The sequence below is a fragment of the Mandrillus leucophaeus genome, unplaced genomic scaffold (genome assembly GCF_000951045.1).
Source record: "Mandrillus leucophaeus isolate KB7577 unplaced genomic scaffold, Mleu.le_1.0 Scaffold128, whole genome shotgun sequence".
Classification (NCBI taxonomy): Eukaryota; Metazoa; Chordata; class Mammalia; order Primates; family Cercopithecidae; genus Mandrillus; species Mandrillus leucophaeus.
Genome location: NW_012101209.1, coordinates 5,694,099 through 5,716,652, shown reverse-complemented (window position 1 = coordinate 5,716,652; position 22,554 = coordinate 5,694,099). Strand labels below are relative to the sequence as shown.

At 50.5% G+C, this 22,554-nt stretch overlaps 1 protein-coding gene and 1 long non-coding RNA gene across 4 annotated transcripts; one reads left to right on the top strand and one right to left on the bottom strand.

Annotated features, from left to right (window-relative positions):
* Positions 1-1,215: 1,215 nt before the first annotated feature.
* Positions 1,216-6,882, bottom strand: LOC105533719. The gene is made up of 3 exons (XR_001005158.1): positions 6,613-6,882; positions 1,585-1,680; positions 1,216-1,309 (listed from the first exon to the last, which is right to left on the bottom strand). It is a non-coding gene; the product is annotated as an uncharacterized LOC105533719 (long non-coding RNA).
* On the top strand, positions 2,215-7,479 carry EVX1 (even-skipped homeobox 1). Of its 3 annotated transcripts, XM_011972259.1 has the most exons (4): positions 2,215-3,073; positions 4,124-4,179; positions 4,720-4,976; positions 5,559-7,479. In XM_011972259.1, the coding sequence occupies exons 3-4, from the start codon at positions 4,839-4,841 to the stop codon at positions 6,099-6,101; spliced, it is 681 nt and encodes a 226-aa protein (XP_011827649.1). In that variant the 5' UTR covers positions 2,215-3,073; positions 4,124-4,179; positions 4,720-4,838; the 3' UTR covers positions 6,102-7,479. The 3 variants fall into 3 exon arrangements, with proteins under 3 accessions (XP_011827649.1, XP_011827650.1, XP_011827648.1); XM_011972260.1 differs by lacking the exon at positions 4,124-4,179; XM_011972258.1 differs by lacking the exon at positions 4,124-4,179 and having other exon boundaries at positions 2,215-3,128.
* The last annotated feature ends 15,075 nt before the right edge of the window (positions 7,480-22,554 follow it).

Here is a 22,554-nt window from a genome sequence, read left to right as displayed (position 1 = left end):
GGCAACCTCCCTCTGAAAAGCCTGTCCTCAGCTCCATCCAGCCCTCTCCCCGGGATATAAAAGCCCTGCTCTGTTGGGCCCGACCCAGGAACCAGACTAAGTAGTGCTCCTTGATCTCTCCTACTCGGCTTTCATCTCACCCAGAGGAAAAGAGGATCAAACAGAGGATTCTCATTGAATGCAGAGCTGGGGGTGGAGTGGGGAGCCAGGAGTCCCTCTGAGGACCCAGCCCCCAGGAGATGGGGGCAGCAGGCTACCCGTGAGAAAGCAAAGTGCTCAAGGAGGAAAGGAGGGTGGGCACCACCACCAAGGCCCAGTGCTGGAGGACCCTATAGAGAGTAGGCAACCTTGGCAGCTCTAAGACAGATGCCCAGGGGGCTTGCCATTGACAGCAAAGAGAGCAAGCCAGGTGCTCCCTCAGGCTGTGGCTGCTGGTAGGGAGGACAGAGCATGATAGAATCCCTGGACAGCTCTCCAAGGCAGCAAAAGGTTCCAGGATTTGACTCCCCCACTCTCAATTGCTCCTCTCACATCTAAAACATTTCCCTGGATTTTGGAGCTAGCAGTGCTCAGCACACAGTGGCTTCAGGAGTCCCAAACAGTGGAGATATCTATGTGGATACCACCTTCTGGATCCCGCTGCCTCTGCCCCCAGGCAAGATTAATGAGCATCTTCTTAGACTGAAGGAGAAGTGGAAAGCCAGAGTGGAGAGAAAACTGTCTTTCTTTGGACTCCTTACTTCCTCTACCTTCCTTAACCCTATGGATAGGAAGATGGAGGAGAGAAGCAAAGGGAGAAGAATACAGAAGGAGAAACAGGAGGAGAGAAAAGTAGGAGATAACAGACAAAAAGGTCATGGAAGAGGACTTACCTGTAAAAGCTGGGGCTTTGCTAGGGACATGGAAAGAAGGGAGGTGCTGGGCTGCCCTTTGCAGCTGGCTGCCTAGGGCTGGAAGCTCTTGGGGAGGAGGTGGAGAAAGGGAGATTGAGCATAGAAGGTGCCCACCTCCTGCCCTCAGCAATGTGGGGATAGACTCAGCCCACCCACCTGGCCCCAGCACACTTGCTTGGAGCTCAAAAAGTGTCAATTTGTAGGAGTTCTATTCAAGCTTCTTCCTTGGGAGAGGAGCCAAGAGAGGCCTATGGCCGCCCCCAAATATCAAGTTCCACAAACCCTGCCCCCACCTCCTGCTCTTCATCAGAGCCCCTACTTACTTGCTGTTTTAGGGCATTTTCAGCGACTTCACTCTCTTCTACCTCAAACGCCATCCACTTTTGGAGACAGGGACCACTGCCCCTGGGCAGGGACTTGGGAGAGGACTTTATGAGTCAAACTTCTATGAACCCCAACCTTTTTGTGCTCCGGGAGGCTGAACCCCTGCCCAAAATACTGCGGTGAAAGCTACTGCCTTCTCCCAGCTAGGGGCCTCCAGTACTGCCACAGCAGGGGCCGCATTTCCTGGGGCCTCTCCATTTGGAAAACCTCTTTCCAGGAGAATTCGTTGATTCTGAACGAATACCTTAAAATATGGGCTAGGAAAAAAAAAAAGACAACTCTTAGAACCTCTCCCCACCGAACATACCTGGAGTGCAGGTGAGGCCCAGGCAAACGAGAAAGCAACTTCTTCTAGGAATAGCCGTCTCAAGATGAAGCCAGGCTGTGGAAAACTTAAGGCCATCTAGATGGGAAGGAAGTATTTAAAAGAAATCAGCACACACTGTTACAGCAGCCAAGGCGGGTCTTTAAATTTAAAAAAAAAGTAAGGTATTTATTTCTTGTCCCTTGGGGAAGAAAAATAGCGAAGTTTGGCTCCCAGGAGTAAGGGGACAGAGGTGGGTAGGGAGAGGGAGGAGAAGAGAGAAAAAGACGGCCCAGCCTCAAGCTCTCCAGTCAACTTGGGGCGGGGGGATACATTTTTCCGTAGCTTGTAAAAAGACTTTTCAGCCAGTTTGAGGTTAGCTGCCAGGGGCAGACAGTTGTAATAATGCCGACAGAATTGAGGCTTGTAAGCTGGGCTTCACACTTCTAAAATGCAGTTATGGATTCTTTCATCGGTGTTAGATCAAGGCACCAAGTTAAGAAAACAAAAATCAAAACAACAATAAAAGAAGAAAATCAAAAGCGTATTTAATTACCGAGTCCCGCTGCCCCTGCGGAACTCGCCGCTCGCGTTAAGCTCCCTTTTCTTTCTGCGGAATTCCATTTGCATCTCCTCTGCCTGGGTGTCTCCCTCTCTCAGTGTGTGTGTCTCTCTGTCTGTTTTCACACTCTCCTCCCCATTCGAGCGAGGCCCACACCTGGCGCATCACTGCCGAGCCATTAGCTGCGGGTCTCCTTTCATCTTCGCTGTGGCAGACGTTTCTATTTATCCACTTGCGCTCGCCGAGTGGCGTCACCAGCGGTACTGTAATGACGATTGCAGCAGGAGGATGACAGCTTAGAAAGAAGAGGGCAATGGGGCTTCCTCCCAGAGGCGGTGCGGCACAGAGGAGCGCTCGCATCACAAGGTGACCCTAGCTCCCCACCGCCACCGCCGCGGTCGCGGTACGGACCTCGCTCCAGCCGCTCTGCGCGGTCCCAGTAACCCGGCCTCTCTTTCTCCCTCTTGCAACCAAGATCCGTCCGGCCGCTGGAGACCCAGGGAGCCGGGGTTAGGAATTCACTTGGGGCTTTCCCCTCCCCTACCGGAGAGCCCCGGGATGGAGAGCCGAAAGGACATGGTTGTGTTTCTGGATGGGGGTCAGCTTGGCACTCTGGTTGGCAAGAGGGTCTCCAATTTGTCCGAAGCCGTGGGCAGCCCGCTGCCGGAGCCGCCCGAGAAGATGGTGCCCCGTGGTTGCCTGAGCCCTCGGGCCGTCCCTCCGGTCACCCGGGAGCGCGGCGGGGGAGGCCCGGAGGAGGAGCCGGTAGATGGACTCGCAGGCAGCGCGGCGGGGCCGGGCGCCGAGCCCCGGGTAGCCGGGGCCGCCATGCTTGGCCCGGGACCCCCGGCCCCCTCCGTCGACAGCCTCTCCGGCCAGGGGCAACCCAGTAGCTCGGACACCGAGTCGGATTTCTATGAAGAAATCGAGGTGAGCTGCACCCCGGACTGCGCCACCGGGAACGCCGAGTACCAGCACAGCAAAGGTAGCCACCGCGCCCCTCCGCTCCTCGGGCCTCCCATTGCGCCCACCCTTCACTTCGGCGCAGGCCAGGAGGAAGACACTCCCTTCCCCTAGGGCAGGATGGCTGGGGGGACCCACCTGAGCAACTCTCCCTGCTATCTGCGTTCTGGCGGGGGTCTCCTACTGTGTTCTGGCATTGGCGGACTAAGGGTGACAGCAGTGCCTTGAGTGCGGGGTGGAGTGGGCGCGGATGCAAGTCCTGGACTTGGGGGAGTCAAAGCTCACCCCAAGCCCCCAGTGTTTCAACTGCTTGGGGAATGCTTCAACTGCTAGGGGAAGACACTTTCCCCAGGCGAGGGCAAGATCAAACGCCGGTCCGGGCAGTTTGTGGCTGGCGGGGTGTAAGAGGCATGGAGGCGCGGAAGCGAGGAGTCCATAAAGGACCGTAAAATTGCGGCCCACTTGGGGCAGCCCGGGTGCTGCAGCCCTCCGACCAGTTTGCACGTCGGTCAGAGGTCCAAATTACCTTGTCACTTCCCGGGCTTGGCGGCGCCAGGTCGGAAATGGTCCCAATGGTCTAATTGCCTTTGGTCTCCGGTTGCATTTGAAAAGGCAGAGATCGGGTCCTCCCCCCTTCCCCTTTCCTTCCTAGTCCCACTTCTCCACCCAAAGGAAAAGGAGCTGCAGGGGGCTGGAGCCCCACCCTTCTCAGAGGTAGGCCCAAACGGGGGCTGGTTTAACTGGAGAACGCCTCCCCACCAAAGGCTAATGGGAAGGGGGTGGATAGCTCCGAAGGGAGTTTCCCTCTGTGCCAACAATCCACCTCCCCAGAAGGGGGTGGAAAACTGGGGGTGGGGGCGGAGAGGGGAGCCCACCAGCAGACACTCCTCCATAGAACTGCAGGAGTGGGTGGAAAGAGCCTGGGAGGGAAGAAAGACCACCCCCTGGCCTTGGCAGCCAACACCTTGTTGAATACCAGCGCCTACCCCTTACTGTCTTATCACCAGTTTCACCCAGCCTCCTTCCCACAACCTGCCCTCAAAACAACCTGCACTTCACTCACATATACTAAGGTAATAAATAAGGTACTCAACATGCCTTCTCACTCCAGCCCTGCAATACATGGAACCTAGTACACATTCCCACACCTGTTCTGGCAGCCTGGCACACATAAGAGCAAGGAAACTCTCTGATTGCTCAGCATACTACAATGCACTTGACCCAGAGTTTACAACGCTCTAGCACAAAGGTGCATCTCAACTCATGTGCCTGTCAGAAGTGCACACCCTTGTCCACCCCTGCCAACGGGAGGCAGAAAGTTCACCTATGCCCCAGGGCAGGTGGAAAGGGCGACTGGGAACCCCTGTATCCAGAATGCCTTAGAGGAAGGGAAGGCCTCCCCAAAGACGTCTACCTATCCAATCAAGGGCAGGCCCTTATCTTCCCTTCTTGGGTTCCCCAGAGGCCGCAGTACCCTAGCAGAAACAGTTATTGGAGTGGCTGACAGGGTGTCCCTTCCCAAATCACCCTCCCACCTTAGGCCTACAGCCCCACTTCAATGGTGTTTGTGTGTCTGTGTCTGTACACGCCTGTGCTTTGGACTCGCTGTGCAGGGTCCGGCTCCGAGGCGCTGGTCGGCAGTCCGAACGGAGGGAGCGAGACCTCCAAGAGCAACGGCGGCGGTGGCGGGGGCGGCTCGCAAGGCACCCTGGCGTGCAGCGCCAGTGACCAGATGCGTCGTTACCGCACCGCCTTCACCCGAGAGCAGATTGCGCGGCTGGAGAAGGAATTCTACCGGGAGAACTACGTATCCAGGCCGCGGAGATGCGAGCTGGCGGCCGCCCTAAACCTGCCGGAAACCACCATCAAGGTATGCGGGGTCCAGGCTGGGGAGGCGCATGTGCACCTACTTAGCGGAAAGTAAATACCAACTGCCCACTCCCTAAACCGCAGGCCAGGAATCTGGGCCTGGGGTCTCCCTGCCCAGCGCGTGCAGATTGACCCTCGTGACGGCTCCTAGGCAGGCATTGCTGCGGTGTGGTTGACTCTGTCTCTTTCCTGGTTAAATAGACAGGGGGTGGGAGTGGGGGGAGGGGATAGAATGCCTGTGCGGGTGACAAGGTAGTTTCTGGGGACACGCTGTGTGCGGCCGCAGACCAATTGAGTCCACGTCCTCTCACTACTCCTCCCGTACACACACCGGCCTCTGGCACCCCGGGGCCTGGCCACCTGGGCAGAGGGAAGGAGGGAGCGGGCTGGAGTCACTCCCCAAACCTCTCTGGAGGGATTCCAGCTCCAGGTGGTGGTGGTGGTGGGGTCCGTCTCTACCCAGCTGGTGTCTGCTTTGACTCTTCCTGCCCTATGAACACTGTCCCCGGAGCGGGACCAGACTTCTGGCCTCTGACTATCAGGCCGAGTCCACCTGCCGAACTTGCTCCGCTCCTCTCCCCAGGTATGGTTCCAGAACCGGCGCATGAAGGACAAGCGGCAGCGCCTGGCCATGACGTGGCCGCACCCGGCGGACCCCGCCTTCTACACTTACATGATGAGCCATGCGGCGGCCGCGGGCGGCCTGCCCTACCCCTTCCCGTCTCACCTGCCCCTGCCCTACTACTCGCCTGTGGGCCTGGGCGCCGCATCTGCTGCCTCCGCCGCCGCCGCCTCGCCCTTCAGCGGCCCGCTGCGCCCGCTCGACACGTTCCGCGTGCTGTCGCAGCCCTACCCGCGGCCCGAACTGCTGTGCGCCTTCCGTCACCCACCGCTCTATCCCGGGCCCGCGCACGGACTGGGCGCCTCGGCCGGCGGCCCTTGCTCCTGCCTCGCCTGTCACAGCGGCCCGGCCAACGGGCTGGCACCCCGGGCTGCCGCCTCCTCGGATTTCACCTGTGCCTCCACCTCCCGCTCGGACTCCTTCCTCACCTTCGCGCCCTCGGTACTCAGCAAGGCCTCCTCCGTCGCGCTGGACCAGAGGGAGGAGGTCCCCCTCACTAGATAAGGGGCCGCCGGCCGGCTGCCGGCTCCAGGACGCCCGTGGGGTCACCCCCAACCCCCGGGACTCAGCCTCTCGCTCCTCGCCCCTAGGACGCCAAGCGGGAAAGGAGAGGGCGGAAAAGGACCAGCGGGATCCGGCCGCGAGAATTGGAAAGCCTAGGAAGTGGCCGTGGCTGGCGCGTTTGGGGAGCAGGAGTGGGGATAGGGAAGCAGAGGTTGAGAGACCTTCCTCCGGGGCGGCCTCCGGACCCACTGCCCCCTACCAGGGTCGAGGCTGTAGCTCCAAAGCTAAACAAAACTTAGCAGCAACAGCAATCAATATCCGGCCCCTCTGCCCATCATCCTCCATCTCACACTCCCTTCTCACCGGGCCCCCTCTCCCCAGCCAAGGCCCAAGCACTGGAAAGGGAAATTGCTGTCTGTCTGAACAAAATGCTGTGTATGCAGAGCAGGTAGAGATTAATCTTTGCCAACCTTTCCAAGGCATGACAAGGGGCTGGTGGATGGCAACATACCAGTCATTTGGAGGAGAGAGTGAGAGATTATTTACTACCGGGGAGAATCCGGCCCCTTGGCATGGAACCTGGAGCCTCGACTACACAGCATCTTCTGGATCTGGCGTCTGCCAGCACCAGATCTCCTTCCTCATTCCCAGCTTTGTGACACCTCTCAACTTGCAGCTCCATCTCTCCCTGCCCCCACTTTTTTGTTGGCCAGGGAGGCTGCAGATGCCCCAGGAGCCCTTTGCCGCTTCTATGAGCCCAAGCCTTTTTTTCCCTGGGCCCAGCACACACCCTGATTAGCAAGTGATGTGTGCGAGGAGGGTTTGTGAATGTTGAATGTGTAATAATGATCAACACGGAGCTGGCCACTGAGCCCAGAGCTGGAGCTGTTAACAAGGCGCCCAGGGAAGAGCTTAGGGAGTGAGAACTTCACCTCCCTCTCTCAGTATCTGGCGGTAAATTAGAGGCAATTTTCATCCTTTGCTTGTTCACCTTCACTTCACCAGGAGCTTTCTGGCCCTACCCTTTGCATTGGGCATTTTACAACTTTTTCTCATTTTCTTCCCAAGCTACCACTGGAGCTTGACTTTCAGATACCAGTGGGAGCCTTCTGCCAATTCTGGGGACCCTGTCTGTACCCTCCACCAGGGTTTGTTTAGAGCCACTCCCAAATCCTCTCTCCCACACTCATCCTTTCAGCCAGTTTTTGAGGAAGAAGAGAACGTGTACACCCAATGCAAGCTTCACCCTGACTGAGAGGGAGTGGTTCTTCCTGTAGGGAATGAATTTGGTTTGGTTTGGGGTTTTCCTTTGAAGCCCAAAGAACTTGCTGTTATGATTCGTTAACCATATTGCAATAAAAGCTGGACATAATTCTCACTTTAGCATTTTAGTTTTTGTGGCAGCAGGCAGCTCTTAATTGACTTTTAAAATTGCTAGTTCAGCCACCATGGGTTTGAATAGGAAAGGAACCAAAAGATGGACCCACAGAGTCTTCCAAGCCTCTGTCATTGGTAGGCTCCAAACAGCCATTGCATGGAGGTGGAGAAGGCAGGCTCCAAGCTGCCCTGGGGTGCATGTTTCCTTAATTTTGGGTATGTTGGGAGCCTTTCCTGGGTAAAGTGGCAGCTGAATGCTGCCAGGGGCCCACCCCTGTGGTTTCTTCTCCAGTTGTTCCAATCCTTTGAGCGACTGAAAGGGGACCCAGGTTGTGGTCTCTGAGCAACCTGCCTCCACCCCAGCCCAAAGGGAGGTGAGTGGGGCAGTGGCAGTGGAGCCTGACTACTGCAGAGAGCTGAGTTTTCTGGTCAAGCTGGGTCCACACTTGAGGGTGGAGGACAGCAGGGAGGAAGGCTTCTTGGTTGGGATCATCTTGGTCTGAATTGTCCTCAGACTAGAAGTCATCTTGAGGGTGGGATTCTGAGGGATTAGGACAAGAGGAAAGGCAGTGCTCAGAAGCTACCTTCCAGCCCCCACCTGCACGACCCACAGGAGAGCCAAATGTGGCGGGGTATGAAGTTCCACTCAAACAGGGGAGAGATGGGACCCTTCTGGGAGTCCAGGAGGCTCTGGATTGCACAGACACGAGGGGTCCTCTGCCACTGTATCTGCCAGCAGATAGAGACTCCTCAAATGCCCTCCTCCCTCCTTGGGTTCCACAGCAAATCCTCCTGCACACAGTAGCTGGTGCCCTCCCAAGCAAATTGTGCCCTGAGGTTTCCAGCACCCCTTCCCCTGCAGCCAAAAGCTCCCGAGTGCCAAATCCCGGTAAATTTTGTGGTTGCTCCACGTTGGGCAGAGATTGCTTGCGACAGGTAAATGGGCTGCGGGTTGCCTTAATGCCAGGCGTATTTTCAGTTAATAGGGAGGGAAAATGAGGTGTCTGCAGCGATATTGGAAAGTACAAGATCGATGATCCGGCTTCGTGTCCAATCAGCAGCCTTTAATTGACTGTATTTTCTGGGTAATTGAGCCTCTCTTCCTCCAAATTGAAGTGGAAGATATAACAATACATCTTGCCAGGAGGAATTACTCATTACTTCATAATGAAATTTCCCTTTTGCCAAGGTTTGCGGTTTGGCACTAGGCAAACCTTCTCACTCCCCCTCCTCCCTCAAACATTCTTAGCCCACTTGCATCAGGCAACCCCATCTGGCATGACACGTTCCATTTGAGTGGTGGCAGGGAGGAAGTGGGAGTTGACTTGAAGAAGGTACTGCCCCTTCACAATCACAACCTCCTTATCTGTAAAACAGAGGGCTAGACCAAGACCTACCATGATGCTGTTTTCATTTTTCAACTTTCTCAATGTCTCTACTTGGCTTTGCTTCATCTCGGTTCCATTTTGCAGGTGGGAAAATAGAAGCTCCAGGTCTACACAGCTATTAGCGGCCAATGTAGCTATGAGGTCCTGGCTCCCACTTCCTCTTCTCTCACCCTGTTTTGGGGCACAGATTCTGAGGTAACCCCCAGTGAAACCTGACACCTCACTCCCGACTCACGCTTTCCCAGGGCTCTTCAATTTCGGCTGGCTGGCAGGGCCTGGGAGCGTGGTCCAGCGCCCAGCCCAGATTCGTCCAGCTGGGCAAGGCTGGCCACCCCGCAGCCCGAGTGCACACCGGCCCCTGGCAATTGCTGGCTTGTTAGTGTGTGATTGATTGCCTTATTAAAGCGTGTTCTTGTAAGTGTGACCAAACTGATTGCATTGCATATGTTTGGGATAATGCTCATTTTAAACAACAGGATAAAGAGGATGAGCTCCGCAGAGCCTTGAAGACAAAATGATTCTGGCCAGCAGCTCCCTAACTCTGGCATTAAATTGCTCAGTTACATAGCAAATCACTACTTGATTTCTGCATCCTTGTCCCTATTTTTTTTTTGTCCTTCAGTTTGATCCTGTCATCCAATGTGGCATGCCCCCTGAATGGTTTCTTTAGTGATTATGTCCACTCCACCTTCCTAGTTTCAAACCCTGCACCCGCACTCTCCAGACATGCAGTCCCTCTCCCTCGACTAGGGATTGAGGGAGAAGAGATTCAGAATGCATCTATTTGCCCTAGGCCTTCCGGGGGGACATGGTATTAGACAGTCACCTCCAAATGGGGCTCAGGTCCTCACAGTAAGTCGAGTGTCCCCCTACATCCCCAACCCCAGCCCTTTCACTAAAGTTTAAAAGATTCTTTTGTTCCTCAGGCTTCTCCCGCTTGGTTGCTTCCATTATTCCCCAACTGAGGAAACACCAGCCGCCATATGTCCACCGGAGAATGAACGTGAGTGTTGTGGTGGACCGTCGCCGCCAAAGGTGTCCAGACGGATGGCATTCTCAAAGTAGGGATCTTAGCATCCTCTCCATACACCATCACCCCAGATAGGTAGAGGAAAGAGTAGGAGTACGGGTACAGATAGGAGAGAAAGGAGGTTGAGGCCACAAAATTGGCATTTCTCTAATTACCAACCCCCTCCTCCACCATCCTGCCACCATTTGTTATGGCAAAGTTCTCTTTCTGTGCCCCTTCCCTAACAAAGAAATCCTCAGTCAGCCTCCACCTACTCCTTTTGATTTGCAGGAAGTCAAACTGCTCGCAGATTGAGCTTCCTAAGGGACACCTTTGGGATATGTTGGAATTCTGATTTGTTCAAGATGATGACGGTCATCAGTACAAATCAGAAACAATGCCACTCTTCGGGGTGTCATTTGTAAGTGCAATCACATGCATTCGTTTGCAAAACCCAGCTAAACTGCGTCTGGATAAGTGACTAGATCCAAACGACAAATTTCTTCCATCACTCAGCTCCTCCCAAGCTCTGCGGGGGCAGCACAGAAGACTGCTTTAGGGTGAAACTAAGGCTCAGCTCACCATTTGTGCCAGTTTGAGGGACCCTGGAAATGTTGACTCTGAGAAAGAGACAAAACAAAACAAAACAAAACCCAATCACAGAACACATCCTACTGTCTACAAAGCAAACAGAAACACAAAGTCGTTTCCAAAATCACCTTCTCAGCAAATAAGTGTGTGATATTCCGAGCAGGAGCAGGAGAGGGAGAAAGATTGCCACTTAAAAAAACATGAAAGCATTAAGTAATTATTTAAAACAAGGCTGTTTAGAAAAATATTTGTATTTATTGCAGCTGCTCAATTGGCCTCGTTAAAGTCGGCAAGCATTTAAATTGTGTTACAATCTCATTTAAATCCCGCTCCGTTCCAGCAGGCTGAAGAGCTTGAGTAGACCAATCACTTCATAATGATGATGAATGAGAAATTAATTCAGATACAAGCAAGACAATTTAGGCCTTCATCTGTTTAAATAGCCTTCCAATATTATTCGCCATCGCGGGTCACAGATTGAATCAATTGTCCAATCTTGTGAAAGTCATATTCTTGCATCTTCATAGAGATTATTTATAGCGCAGTGAGCGCTGCTGAAAGGTATACGCTGTTAACAGGGACAATTACTTAAAGGGAAGCGTTTATAAAATGGAAAACAAATGCCGGGGTTGGTAACAAATGGGATCAAAAGCAGCCATTCCAATCTGTCTTCCCGAGGGAAAGGAGCGGGCGCGGCCCTGTAGGATTAGGGGCACTTCTGGCCTCCCCAAGGCCCAGGTGCGGCGCGCCAGCCTGCGCGGTGGCTGTGGCTGCGGTGGCGACTCGGGCCGGGCCTCGCTCTCGCCGGCTTCAGGTTCCCGCCTCCTCGGCGCAGGCAGCGGCCGCGTGTGGCCCGGGCTGGGCAAGCTGAGGAATAGCGACCCTCGGACGCTGACCGCATGGACGTCCCAGTTTGTGCCCGGGTCTCCGTCCCTCCGCGTAAGGGGCTTGGACCCCCGGGCCTGGGTCTGACCCACAGGGCGCTGAGGCCTTTGTAGCTGAAGTCGGGAGGCCTCGTTGCGCGCGCAGCACAGGTTGCTGGTAAATTCTGGACTCTGGAGCCTCGGCCTTCCTTCTAAGCCGATGGCAGGGAAAGAACCCCGTTTCCACAGCTCCCCCGACCCCCGCCGCTTGCCATTTGGGGACGGGAAGCGCGCCCCGGTCGCTTCAGGTCCCTCTGGGCCGGAGCCCCTTCCATGGCCGGCTCGTCTGGGGGCCTTTGGGCCTGTGAGCAGCAGCGTCTAGTTCCCCCAGAGAAGAACCCTTTCCTTCCTCCATCGAAGCGTCCCTTTCTGTATCCTGAAATAACCCCTCCTGGGTGAGGCCAGTTCCCCTCCGTCGCCCTCCTCCCGCAGGCGTCCGGGAACCTCGTGAGGACCCCGTGCAGTTGAGTCCAGGCGACAGGTGCCTCCCCAGGTGTCTACTTGCCCTCCCTCAACCTATTAAGGGAAAGAGCAGAACGAAGTGCGCGGAAGGTGCGTTTGTTTCTCCCGAAACCCGCGCTCTTGGGTAAAACCGTGTGCCGCGTCTACGCGGGCTCTGTTAGTGTGCGTGTCCCAGAAGAGCGGGCCTTCTAGGCGGCGCTCTTTGGAGAGGTAAGTGAGGTGAACTCAGAACAGAGAAGCGGGAACGATCGTTTGATGTGCCGAGCCGGAAAAAGAGAGGAGAGGGAGAGGCTCCCGGCGAGCGCGGAGACAGAGAAGCCCACGCGGCACAGCACGCGCCCTACTCCTGCCCGCGTAGAGGTGTGTGCGTGTTTTTTCCTCTGTATTTCTGTGTTTGAAACAAAAGCCCAACTAACGGATTCCTGGCGCTCTGAGAGGACTCACTCCCGGGAGCGACTTTGATGTATTGCTGTCCAATTAGTGTCTTTAATTGGTGTCCTCGGGGACAGGCAGGCCCGGAGCTGGGACAGAGCCTCCCCTCGCCTCTCCTGCACACTGGAAAGGTAAAATTTATAACGCACTGTAGCCACCCCTTGGGAGAGCGAGCGAGAGTGGGAGGCAGGGAAGAAAGGGAGAGATGTAGCTCTGTTTGCAGAGGATGGAGCCTCCAGCCCTGGGGGTCGTGGGGAAGGGCCCAGACCACCGGGTTCGACTCAGTTTTCTGTGTAAGAGGGTTCGGGGCGGCTGAGTCGCTGCGGATTATGAATTTGCTCGCAGAAAGGCTAAGGGAGCTCTCATTGTCTGTACAAACCCACCCCATGTGGTCTACCATCTCGTTAATAATGGCTGTTTGTTAACAAGGATGCGGAGGTTAAATAATCCTGGTGGAAGATTAAACACGTCTCATCAAGGCACTTGGAAGCCGCGCAGTGCAGAGACCTGCGCTGGAGCCGCCTGGCTCTCTGGAGCCTGGAGGAAGGTGGGAGCGCAGCCTGCAAGGAGCCCTGGGGTAGAGGAGGAGGGAAGGTCTGGGCGCCCTCTTCAGGGTGTCCTGCTATGCCAGGACAGGTCCAACTCCTCCACATGTCAAACAGAAAATCCACATAGAAGCCAGCTCCAGTGAGGTGTGGAGGTCAAACCCTCGGAGTAGTTGGCTGAAGGGCAGACATGGAGCATCTGGGGTCTGAACCAAAGGCCCCCTTTTGAGGAGGGGTGGCCATCCCCGCCTCCCAGTCCTCACATGTCATGCATCTGGCAATTTGTGCCTACATGGGATCAGCATTGGATTAGAAGACAGAAGATGTGGCTTCTAGTTTGGGTTCTGCCCCTAAATCGCTGTGGAATTTTTGTTACATTATTCTCGCAGCTTCATTTTTCTACTGTGTAAGAGAGACAGGAGATGGGACTTGATGTAGATGATATATAGCCTTTCTTCTTTTCTCCAGCTTCCCACCAGAGTTAGGGAACTGAACACCTTATAAGATGCTCTGTCTCCCCCAAACCTTGCAGGATGCAGTCAAAGAGAATTTTATTTAGCAAATATCTGAGGGCTTACTCTGTGCCAGTCATGGTGCAGCATGTATTTTTTAACTGAGAGCAGAATATCAGTTCATATTCCCCTGTTATTCTCAAATATAACGTTTTATAACAAAAGACGAAAGAGAAAGAACTTCAAAGAGAATAGAATAGGATGGGTATGTATGTACAGGGTAGAGAAACTATAGAGGGAAAGGTAAAGGCGTTGACAAAAGCTGCGAAGAACTTGTTGAACTGGCAAGGAAGTCAGTGGATAAATACTGCAGAAGTAGCTCCTTAACAGAGATACTATGTAGGAGAGTAGAGAGAAGGTCCCCACTTGAATCCTGGTGATTTGGCAGTGAACAAAAGGTAAGGGTTGCAGAATTTGACTAGAAGGCCCAAGTCTCATGCATCTAATATTGCCAATTTTTGGTTTATATATTGTTTCAGTAGTTGGAATCAATCTCTCTCTCTCTCTCTCTCTCTCTCTCTCTCTCTCTCTCTCTTTCTTTTTGAGATGGGGGTCTTGCTCTGTTGCTCAGGCTGAGTGCAGTGGCCCCATCAGGGCTCACTGCAGCCTTAAACTCCCAGGCTCAAGTGATCCTCTCATCTCAGTTTCCTGAGTAGCAAGGGCCACAGGCATGTGCCACCATGCCTGACTAATTTTTTTTTTTTTTTTAGTTGGTGGGTAGGGATGGGGTCTTGCTGTGTTACACAGGCTGGTCTCAAACTCCTGGGCTCAATGAACCCTCCCACCTTGGTGTCCCAAAGTGTTGAGATTACAGGGATGAGCCACTGTGCCCGGCCTAGGAAGTTTACTCTTTAGCTGATTTTGAAACATTACTTTCTGAATCCATCAATCAGGAAACTCAGCTGCTAGGCTGGGACTCTTCAAGCTTCCAGGTGATGGGCATCTAGCCTCAAGGAAGGCAGTGCTGCTTAAATCACTAAACCATATCTCAGTTTCCGTGAGTCAGGAATCTAGTGAGCTTAGCTGTGTGTCTCTGGCTCCAGGCTATTCCACTTGGGGTTGTGGTCTTATCTAAAGATTCAACTGGATGAGGATATGTTCTGGGCTCACTCATGGGGTCGCTGGCAGGATTCAGTTCCTTGCTGGGGGGCTATTTGGCTGAAGGCCTCAGTTCCTTGTTGGTGGTTGGCCAGAGGTTTCTCTCTATCCCTTACCATATGAGCCTCTCCATAGGGTAGCTTATAAAGTGGCAGCTGTCTTTCCTCAGACTGAGTAAGCAAGAGAGAGAGTGGTGAGGGGAGAAAGCATCCAAGACGGAAGCTACAGTCTTTTGGTTACCTAATCTTGGAAGTGACTTTCCATCACTGTGCTGTATTATATTTGTTAGAAGTGAGTCAGTAGATCCAGCCCACACTCAAGGAAAGGGGATTACAGAAGGCATCAAATCCAGGAGGCAGGGATCACTGGAGGCTGTCTTAGAAACTGCTGCCCACAGGCCCTCGTTTATAGTATAGCTCTGAGGCTTATATGGTTTTATATTTATGAAGAGCTTAGGACAGCACCTGTTTGCTCTGATCATCAGCGTGATCCTTCTGATCCAATGAAGCACCCATTTCTTCATCTAGACCCTCCTATGTCAACAGTTCTCATTTTTTCCTGCAATGCCCTGTAAAAGAGTATAGGAAAGGCAAGACAGTAACCGCTGCAAGGAAAGAGGCTGAGGAAGCAGAATAGAAAGGGGATAGGATGGGAGATCCTGAAAAACTCTGGGGGAGGGTGCCTAGAGACAAAAGGGAAGTAGGAGACCCTTGTGTCCTATGGTGGGCTTTACACTTTTTTTTTTTTTTTTTGAGACAATGACTTTCTCTATCACCCAGCACCCACGCTGGAGTACAGTGGTGTGATCTCCAATCACTGAAACCTTCACCTTCAGAACTCAAGCAATCCTCCTGCCTCAGCCTCCTAAGTAGCTGGGACTACAGGCATGCGCCACCACACTCAACTAATTTATATATATATATAATATGTATATATAAATATTGGTAGAGACCAGGTTTTGCCATGTTGCCCAGGCTGGTCTTGAACTCCTAGGCTCAAGTGATTTGCCCGCCTCAGCCTCCCAAAGTGCTGGGACTACAAGCATAAGCTACTGTGCCCGGCCAGCTTTACCCTATTTAGAGTATTTCCATATACATGATCATATTGATTCTCACCACAGCTATGTGAAATAAAAATTGTTATTTCTATTTTAGAGATGAAGGGGAGTCTGGGCGCGGTGGCCCATGCCTGTAATCCCAGCACTTTGGGAGGCTGAGGTGGGCGGATCTCCTGAGGTTGGGAATTTGAGACCAGCCTGACCAACATGGAGAAACCCTGTTTCTATTAAAAATACAAAATTAGCCAGGCGTGGTGGCGCATGCCTGTAATCCCAGCTACTCAGGAGGCTGAAGCAGGAGAATTGCTTGAACCCGGGAGGCGGAGGTTGCAGTGAGCTAAGATTGTGCCATTGCACTCCAGCCTGGGCAACGAGAGCGAAACTCCATCTCAAAACAAAACAAAACAAAACAAAACAAAACAAAACAAAACCAGAGATGAAGGGGAAAGCCCAGAAAGGGCACACAGCTAGTAAGCAGGCAATCGAGAACTTCAGTCCAGGCTGTCTTACCCTATGCCCTTGAATCTTTCTGTTGCAGTCTGACTAACTGCCCAACTTCTTTCCCATGAAGTTATAGCTTCAGCTGGAGTCATGGAAAGCCATATGGCATAAATATAATGCTGTGGGGGTGACATGTCAGATACTGGGTTAGGTCTTCTAGCCCTGCCTGGCCCAGCAAGTAAAATCAACTTGGCTAAAAGCTGACTCAAAAATGGGAAACCAGGGCCAGACATGATGGCTCATGCCTGTGATCCCAGCACTTTGGGAGGTCGAGGTGGGTGGATCCCTTAAGCTCAGGAGATCAAAACCAGCCTGGGCAACATAGTGAGACCTCATTTTTACTGAAAATAAAAATAAAAATAAAAAATAAGTCAAGCATGGTAGCACGTGCCTGTAGTAAAAACTGCTTAGGAAACTGAGGTGGGAGGATTGCTTGAACCTGGGAAGTCAAGGCTGCATTCCAGCCTGGGTGACAAGGCACAGCATCTAAAGGGAATCAATCCTGATTCCATAAGCTTTCGGTACTGGGTTTCTCAATTAGGAAGGTGGAGCTGTGGAGCCCAGCAGCAAAAGGCACAGAAGCTGATGATACGTTATTACCCAGAAGTTTGAGGTGAAGGGAAAAGCTGTGGGACTGGCAAGAGAAGCTGGTACAAGGAGAGTAAGTAAATCAGGCTCCTGGACTTGCAAGGCTGGTGGTGTCCAGGTTAGGGCTGCAGTCCTAGAGGGGAAGACTGGAGTGCCAGGCAGCAAACAGTGACTGAGACTTAACTATTCCTGTCCTGTCCCTCTCTTCTTTAGTAAAAAAGCCCCCTTTTTGCCTGGGCAAATTGCTGCCTGTAATAAAGGCCTTGTTTCCCCAGCTGGCTAACTGTGGCCATGTGGCTAAGTTATGGCCACTGGAATATAAGTGGAACTGGTGAGTGTGTGTGGCTTACAGAAGCACCTTTTTTTTTTTTTTTTTTTTTGGTTGTTTTTGTCTTGTTTGTTCTTGAGACTGGGTTTTACTCTGTAGCCCAGGCTAGAATACAGTGGTACAATCATAGCTCACTGCAGCCTCAATCTCCTGGGCTCAAGCAATCCTCTTGTCTCAGCCTCCTGAGTAGCTGGGACTGCAAGTGTGCATCACCAAGACTGGCTAATTTTTAACATTTTTAGTAGAGACAAGGTCTCACTATGTTGCCCAGGCTGGTCTCCAACTCCTGGCCTCAAGTGATCCTCCTGCTTTGGCCTCCCAAAGTGCTGGGATTATAGCGTAAGCCACCACCACCAGTCAGAATGGATGAAACTGAAGAAGCTACCCTGCACCTGGAGGAAGCCATGATTGAGCAAAGCAGAATGACACAATGAAAGCAGCACAGGTCCCTGATGCTGTGGAACCCCCTGGACCCGCCTACCTTTGGGCTTCCTTTACATGAGAAAGAACTATCTTAATTGAGCCACTCTTATTTTGTATTTTCTGTCCCATGGAGTAGAACCTAATTCTAATTAATACAGTATTTAAGACTAAGTAGGCCAAATGTGAGCAGGAGACATTTTTGAATATTGATTGCACAAGGAGACAGGACTTGGGAGATGTGACCGCTGGCACCCAGATTCACATCTGGTTGATAATGAAGACAGGAGGTGTTGCTTATGGTACTGGAGCTTGAAGTTAGACTTGCAGGATGAGGAGGGTAGCATGAGTAGAACCTAGGTTTGGGGGTAAGAGGCTGGTTTAAATTCTCGTTTTTTTGCTTACTGGCTGAGTGATCTGGTGAACTGTTGAATCCCTTGAGCTTCAGTTTGTTTATCCGAGGGGTGGTGGTTATGATTAAATGAGATAATAAACACAAAGCATTTTAATTCCCTTCTGTCTTCTTTGTTCTCTTTCTTGCTCTTTACCCCTAATCCTAACTTCCATTTACCCCCTGGACTAAGAGTATGACTTAATTCCCAGTCTCACCTTCTCTGGTATGAAGGGAAATAGAGGCCACTTATGTAAATTCTGCCTGTTGGAATTTGCCACAGAACGTGGTGGTGACAAACTTAGCTGTGGAAGGGTCAGTGTTGGCTCCATGTTAGAATCACGTGGGCTAATTTTTACAACAGACTCTGCCCTAAATCAATTGAAGTCTTGACATGGGCAGTCTGAACATTAGTCTTTTTCCAAGCTCCCCCAGGTGATCCTGATGCACAGTGAAAATTGAGAACTGCCAGAGAAGGGAAAGAAGAGGCATGCCCTAGTACCTGGTGGGTACTCAGTAATGCAATGAATTGTAATTGACCTGAGTTTGAGATTCATAGGGAAAGGATCTGGGTCTCCTTATTTTCTTTAAATACACATGGTCCACTCAGATTATTTATTGACTAACCCAAGTTTTAGTAGTTTAGAGATACTGCATAACTGGAGGCACTCTGACATTTTACAGCCAGGAACAATGTTCAAGATTGTTTAGCAGGCCAGGCACGGTGGCTTATGCCTGTAATCCCAGAACTTTGGGAGGTCAAGGTGGGCGGATCACCTGAGGTCAGGAGTTCGAGACCAGCCTGCCCAACATGGCAAAACCCCGTCTCTACTAAAAATACAAAAATTAGCCGAGCGTGGTGGCATGTGCCTGTAATTCCAGCTACTTGGGAGGCTGAGGCAGGAGAATCGCTTGAACCTGGGAGGCGGAGGTTGCAGTGAACTGAGATTCTGCCATTGCACTCCAACCTGGGCAACAAGAGCGAAAAACTATCTCAAACAGACAAACAAACAAACAAACAAAATAACCAATTAGCCAATCTACTTAACTTTATTGGTCTTTCAGTTTTCTGTGAGTAAAATGAAACTTTTGTGGCTACAGTGGATTTAGAGAAGACACAGGATGTTACACAGGAAATATGCAACTTCTATTCATCTTATTTTGATGGAGAGGAGAGGCTGGGTGCCCTACATGCCTTTTGTATTTCACTTGGGCTGCAATAACGTGTCCAGATCCAAAGGCCAAAGCTGCATTTTTTTTTTTGAGACAGGGCCTCACTCTGTCCCCCAGGTTGGAGTGCAGTGTTGTGATCAAGGCTCACTGCAGCCTTGGCATCCTGGGCTCAAGAGATCCTCCTACCTCAGCCTCCCACCTCAGCCTCCCCAGCAGCTGGGACTACAGGTCCATATCCAGTTATTATTATTATTATTTTTTCTTTCTTTCTTCCATTTTTTTTTTTTTTTTTTTTTTTGTAGCAATGGGGTCTTGCTGTGTTCTCTAGGCTAGTCTTAAATTCCTGGGCTCAGGTGATCAATCTTCCCACCTTGGCCTCCCAAAGTGGTGGCCCCAAAGCTGCATTTCTTAAAGGCCAGTCTAGGAACTTCAGTGGAAGTGGACATTTCAGTTGTACATCTCTGGGGTCAGCAACTGAAGTTAGTGAAATGCAAATATTGAGAAAAACAGGGCAATCGGGCATACTTTCACCTAGATGTTACCCCTCTAAACTACCAGGAAGGAAGTGCAAAGGAGGAGTTGCAAGCTCAGGTTGCAGACTCCAAGATAAACTTGCATGTTGACTTAAGTGTGCCTTAGGGGAAAAAACATTTAGAGAGCCCCGCCAGTTTCTTATCTAGATGGCCAGAACTGGCCAGGTGCCTTTGGGAATTAGGATTAAGATCAGAGATAGTCTTTGGGGATAGTGGTGACTGTGGAAGAAATATATACAAAAATAGTCTGGCAGTTCCAAAGAGAATTTTTTAAATTCCAGGAAAGTGCTCTTAGCCCTGACTGAATAGGTCTGCTGCTATCATGATATCCCTGCAAAAGAGCCAATAATTCTACTTCCTGCAGAGAAAAAAGGTCATTTTATTTTTTTGAAGAAATAGATTTAATTCAATGCATATATAGTAATTCTTGAACTAACAGAGCCATCTTGATAAGGATGTCTTCTCCGTGATGCCACAGGCAGAGGCTTGTATTAGTTGAGAGGTCTGCATTAGATCAAAGGAGATAAAGAGGGAAGAGAAGAAAGAAAGGGAGAGTTGAATATAACCACAAATCTTGGTAAATCACTCAAGTTGTAAAGCCAACTATTGGAAACAGGAATCATTGCTTAGGTCATGGAGACCCACACTTGGATTTGAGCTCATGCTGTTATGTATACAAGGTCCAAATCACTTGGAGGTAGCCTACGGGAAAGTCACTGATCATACTCCTACACTGGAAACTCTATCTCAGATCTGATACTCTTTTAATAAATTAGTTAATTGGAATTATTATTTTGATCTGGTAAAAATTTTACTCTTATTTCATCTTATGTCACATTTTAGCAAGATGTGACAAGGGGTCCTCAACTAATTTCACTGTACTTTCTCAATCAGGCTTGGATACAGGCATGTGGGTATACACAAGGGGGAATGCAGAAGTGTAGATGACTTCACGTGACTATCTGAGGGTGGACACTTAATGGAATACTCCATGCTTGTATGTTACAGGATGGCCTCTCTTTGGTTGAAGAGGATGAAATGGGAGGTTTACACTGATCTGGCAAGCCACAGAGGGAAGTTCTGGTTTTGTTTGTGGCTTGGGCTTATTTCCTGGACTACTCATGTGAAAGCATGTGTCACCCCCAACTCAGACTTTTAATTTCTAAAACTTTACATTTCACATAACCTTTCTACAGTTAACTGATATTCAAGTTCTCTCTCCACAACCTCTCTCTCCAAAATTCTACTAAGGAACACTCTTCAAATTGGAGTCTCCACCTGATTAGATGAGTTTCATAAAACTTCTTTTTTTTTTTTTTTTTGACCAACTCTGTTACCCAGGCTGGAGTGCAGTGGCATGATCATAGCTCACTACACCCTCAACCTCCTGGGCTCAAGTGATCCACCTGCCTCAACCTCCTGAGTGTGTGGGACTAGAGGCACTTGCCACCATGCCGAGCTTTATAAAACTTTTTAAAGTTTATTAATAGCCTTTCCAGAGGCAGTTTCAGCTGATGGGTAGTTGAGACTTTGGTAAAGAAGTGATTGTTGTGAATTGAACTGAATGCAACTTTAACATAGTGTATTTTTGGATGTGTGGTATAGGTTTGTCTAGTAGTGGAATGGTACTTTTACACCAATGATGATTTCGAGATAGATTTCTATCTTCAACGATCACCTGTGGACCCCTTAATTTTTCTCATTACCTGTGAAGTTAAGTCCCAATGACATAAAGAGTTAGTTTGGTTCTTTTCCCACAATGTAATTCTTAGACAAATTGTGCCCAAGAAATTGCCTTGACATAGATCATGTTTGAATGCTTTTTGGAGTGCTGCCTGTTGATGGACGATCACGTTGGTTAAAGGAAGTTGCCTTGGCTATTGGCTAATGGATGTGACCCAGAACAAATTCTGTGCTGTATTCCTTTCTTCCTTCAAAGTCGGTTATTCCAATTTCAGGACAAAGCAATACATCCTTGGGAGAAGGGGTGTCTGAAATAAGCGCTCTGCCTTCATTTCCATTTCATTCTTCAGGACGTCTCCCTTCCCATCACACTGAGTCATGAAATACGAGTCAGTCATAGTGAATGGCACAGAGGCCTGAAAATGCTGTATGGATGGAGTGAGGATACTTGATTTAGACAATTTTATCAGTTACTTAGCACAGTAGGTCAATGTATATATGTTGATTTTCTGAAAGATGAAAAATTAAGCTTCTTCAGTCTTATCTCAGAGGAAAATGGGAAAATGATCTCAGAAGCCAAAAATAAGCCAAAGTAAAATGACATTCATGTAAGAGTGCACAATGGCTTTCAAAGAGTTAGATCTTCAAAGGACATTTTATTTCCACTATGGATTTTTTTTTTTTTTTTGAGACGGAGTTTTGCTCTTTGGCCTAGGTTGGAGTGCAGTGGCGCAATCTTGGCTCACTGCAACCTCCGCCTTCCGGTTTCAAGTGACTCTCCTGCCTCAGCCTCCTGAGTAGTTGGAATTACAGGCGCCTGCCACCACACCTGGCTAATGTTTGTATTTTTAGTAGAGATGGGGTTTCACCATATTGGCCAGGCTGGTCTTGATCTCCTGACCTCATGATCCGCCCGTCTCGGCCTCCCAAAGTGCTGGGGTTACAGGCTTGAGCCACCGTGCCTGGCCTGATTCTGGAATTTAAATGGAAAGGAAAAGGAACTAGAAGAACCAAAGAAATTATGAAAAAAAAGTTGGAGGAAACACATTATCCGATTTAAGACTTACTATAAGCGACAGTAATCAAGACAGTATGGTATTAGAAAGAAATAGACAATAGACCAATGAAACAGGACAGACAGTCCCTGAATAGTACCACCCAAATATGGCCAATTGACTTTCGACAAAGGTGCAAATGAAGAAAGGACAGTCCTTTCAACAACTAGTGTTAGAATAATTGGACATCCTTATGCCAAAAACAAAAAAACCCAAAAAACTGCAAACTAAACCTCACATCTTATTTGAGGTAAAACTTACCTCAAAATATACAAAATATAAAACATGAAAGTACAAAACTTTTTTTTTTTTTTCTTGAGACAGAGTCTCGGTCTGTTGCCAAGGCTGGAGTGCAGTGGCGCGATCTTGGCTCACTGCAACCTGCCA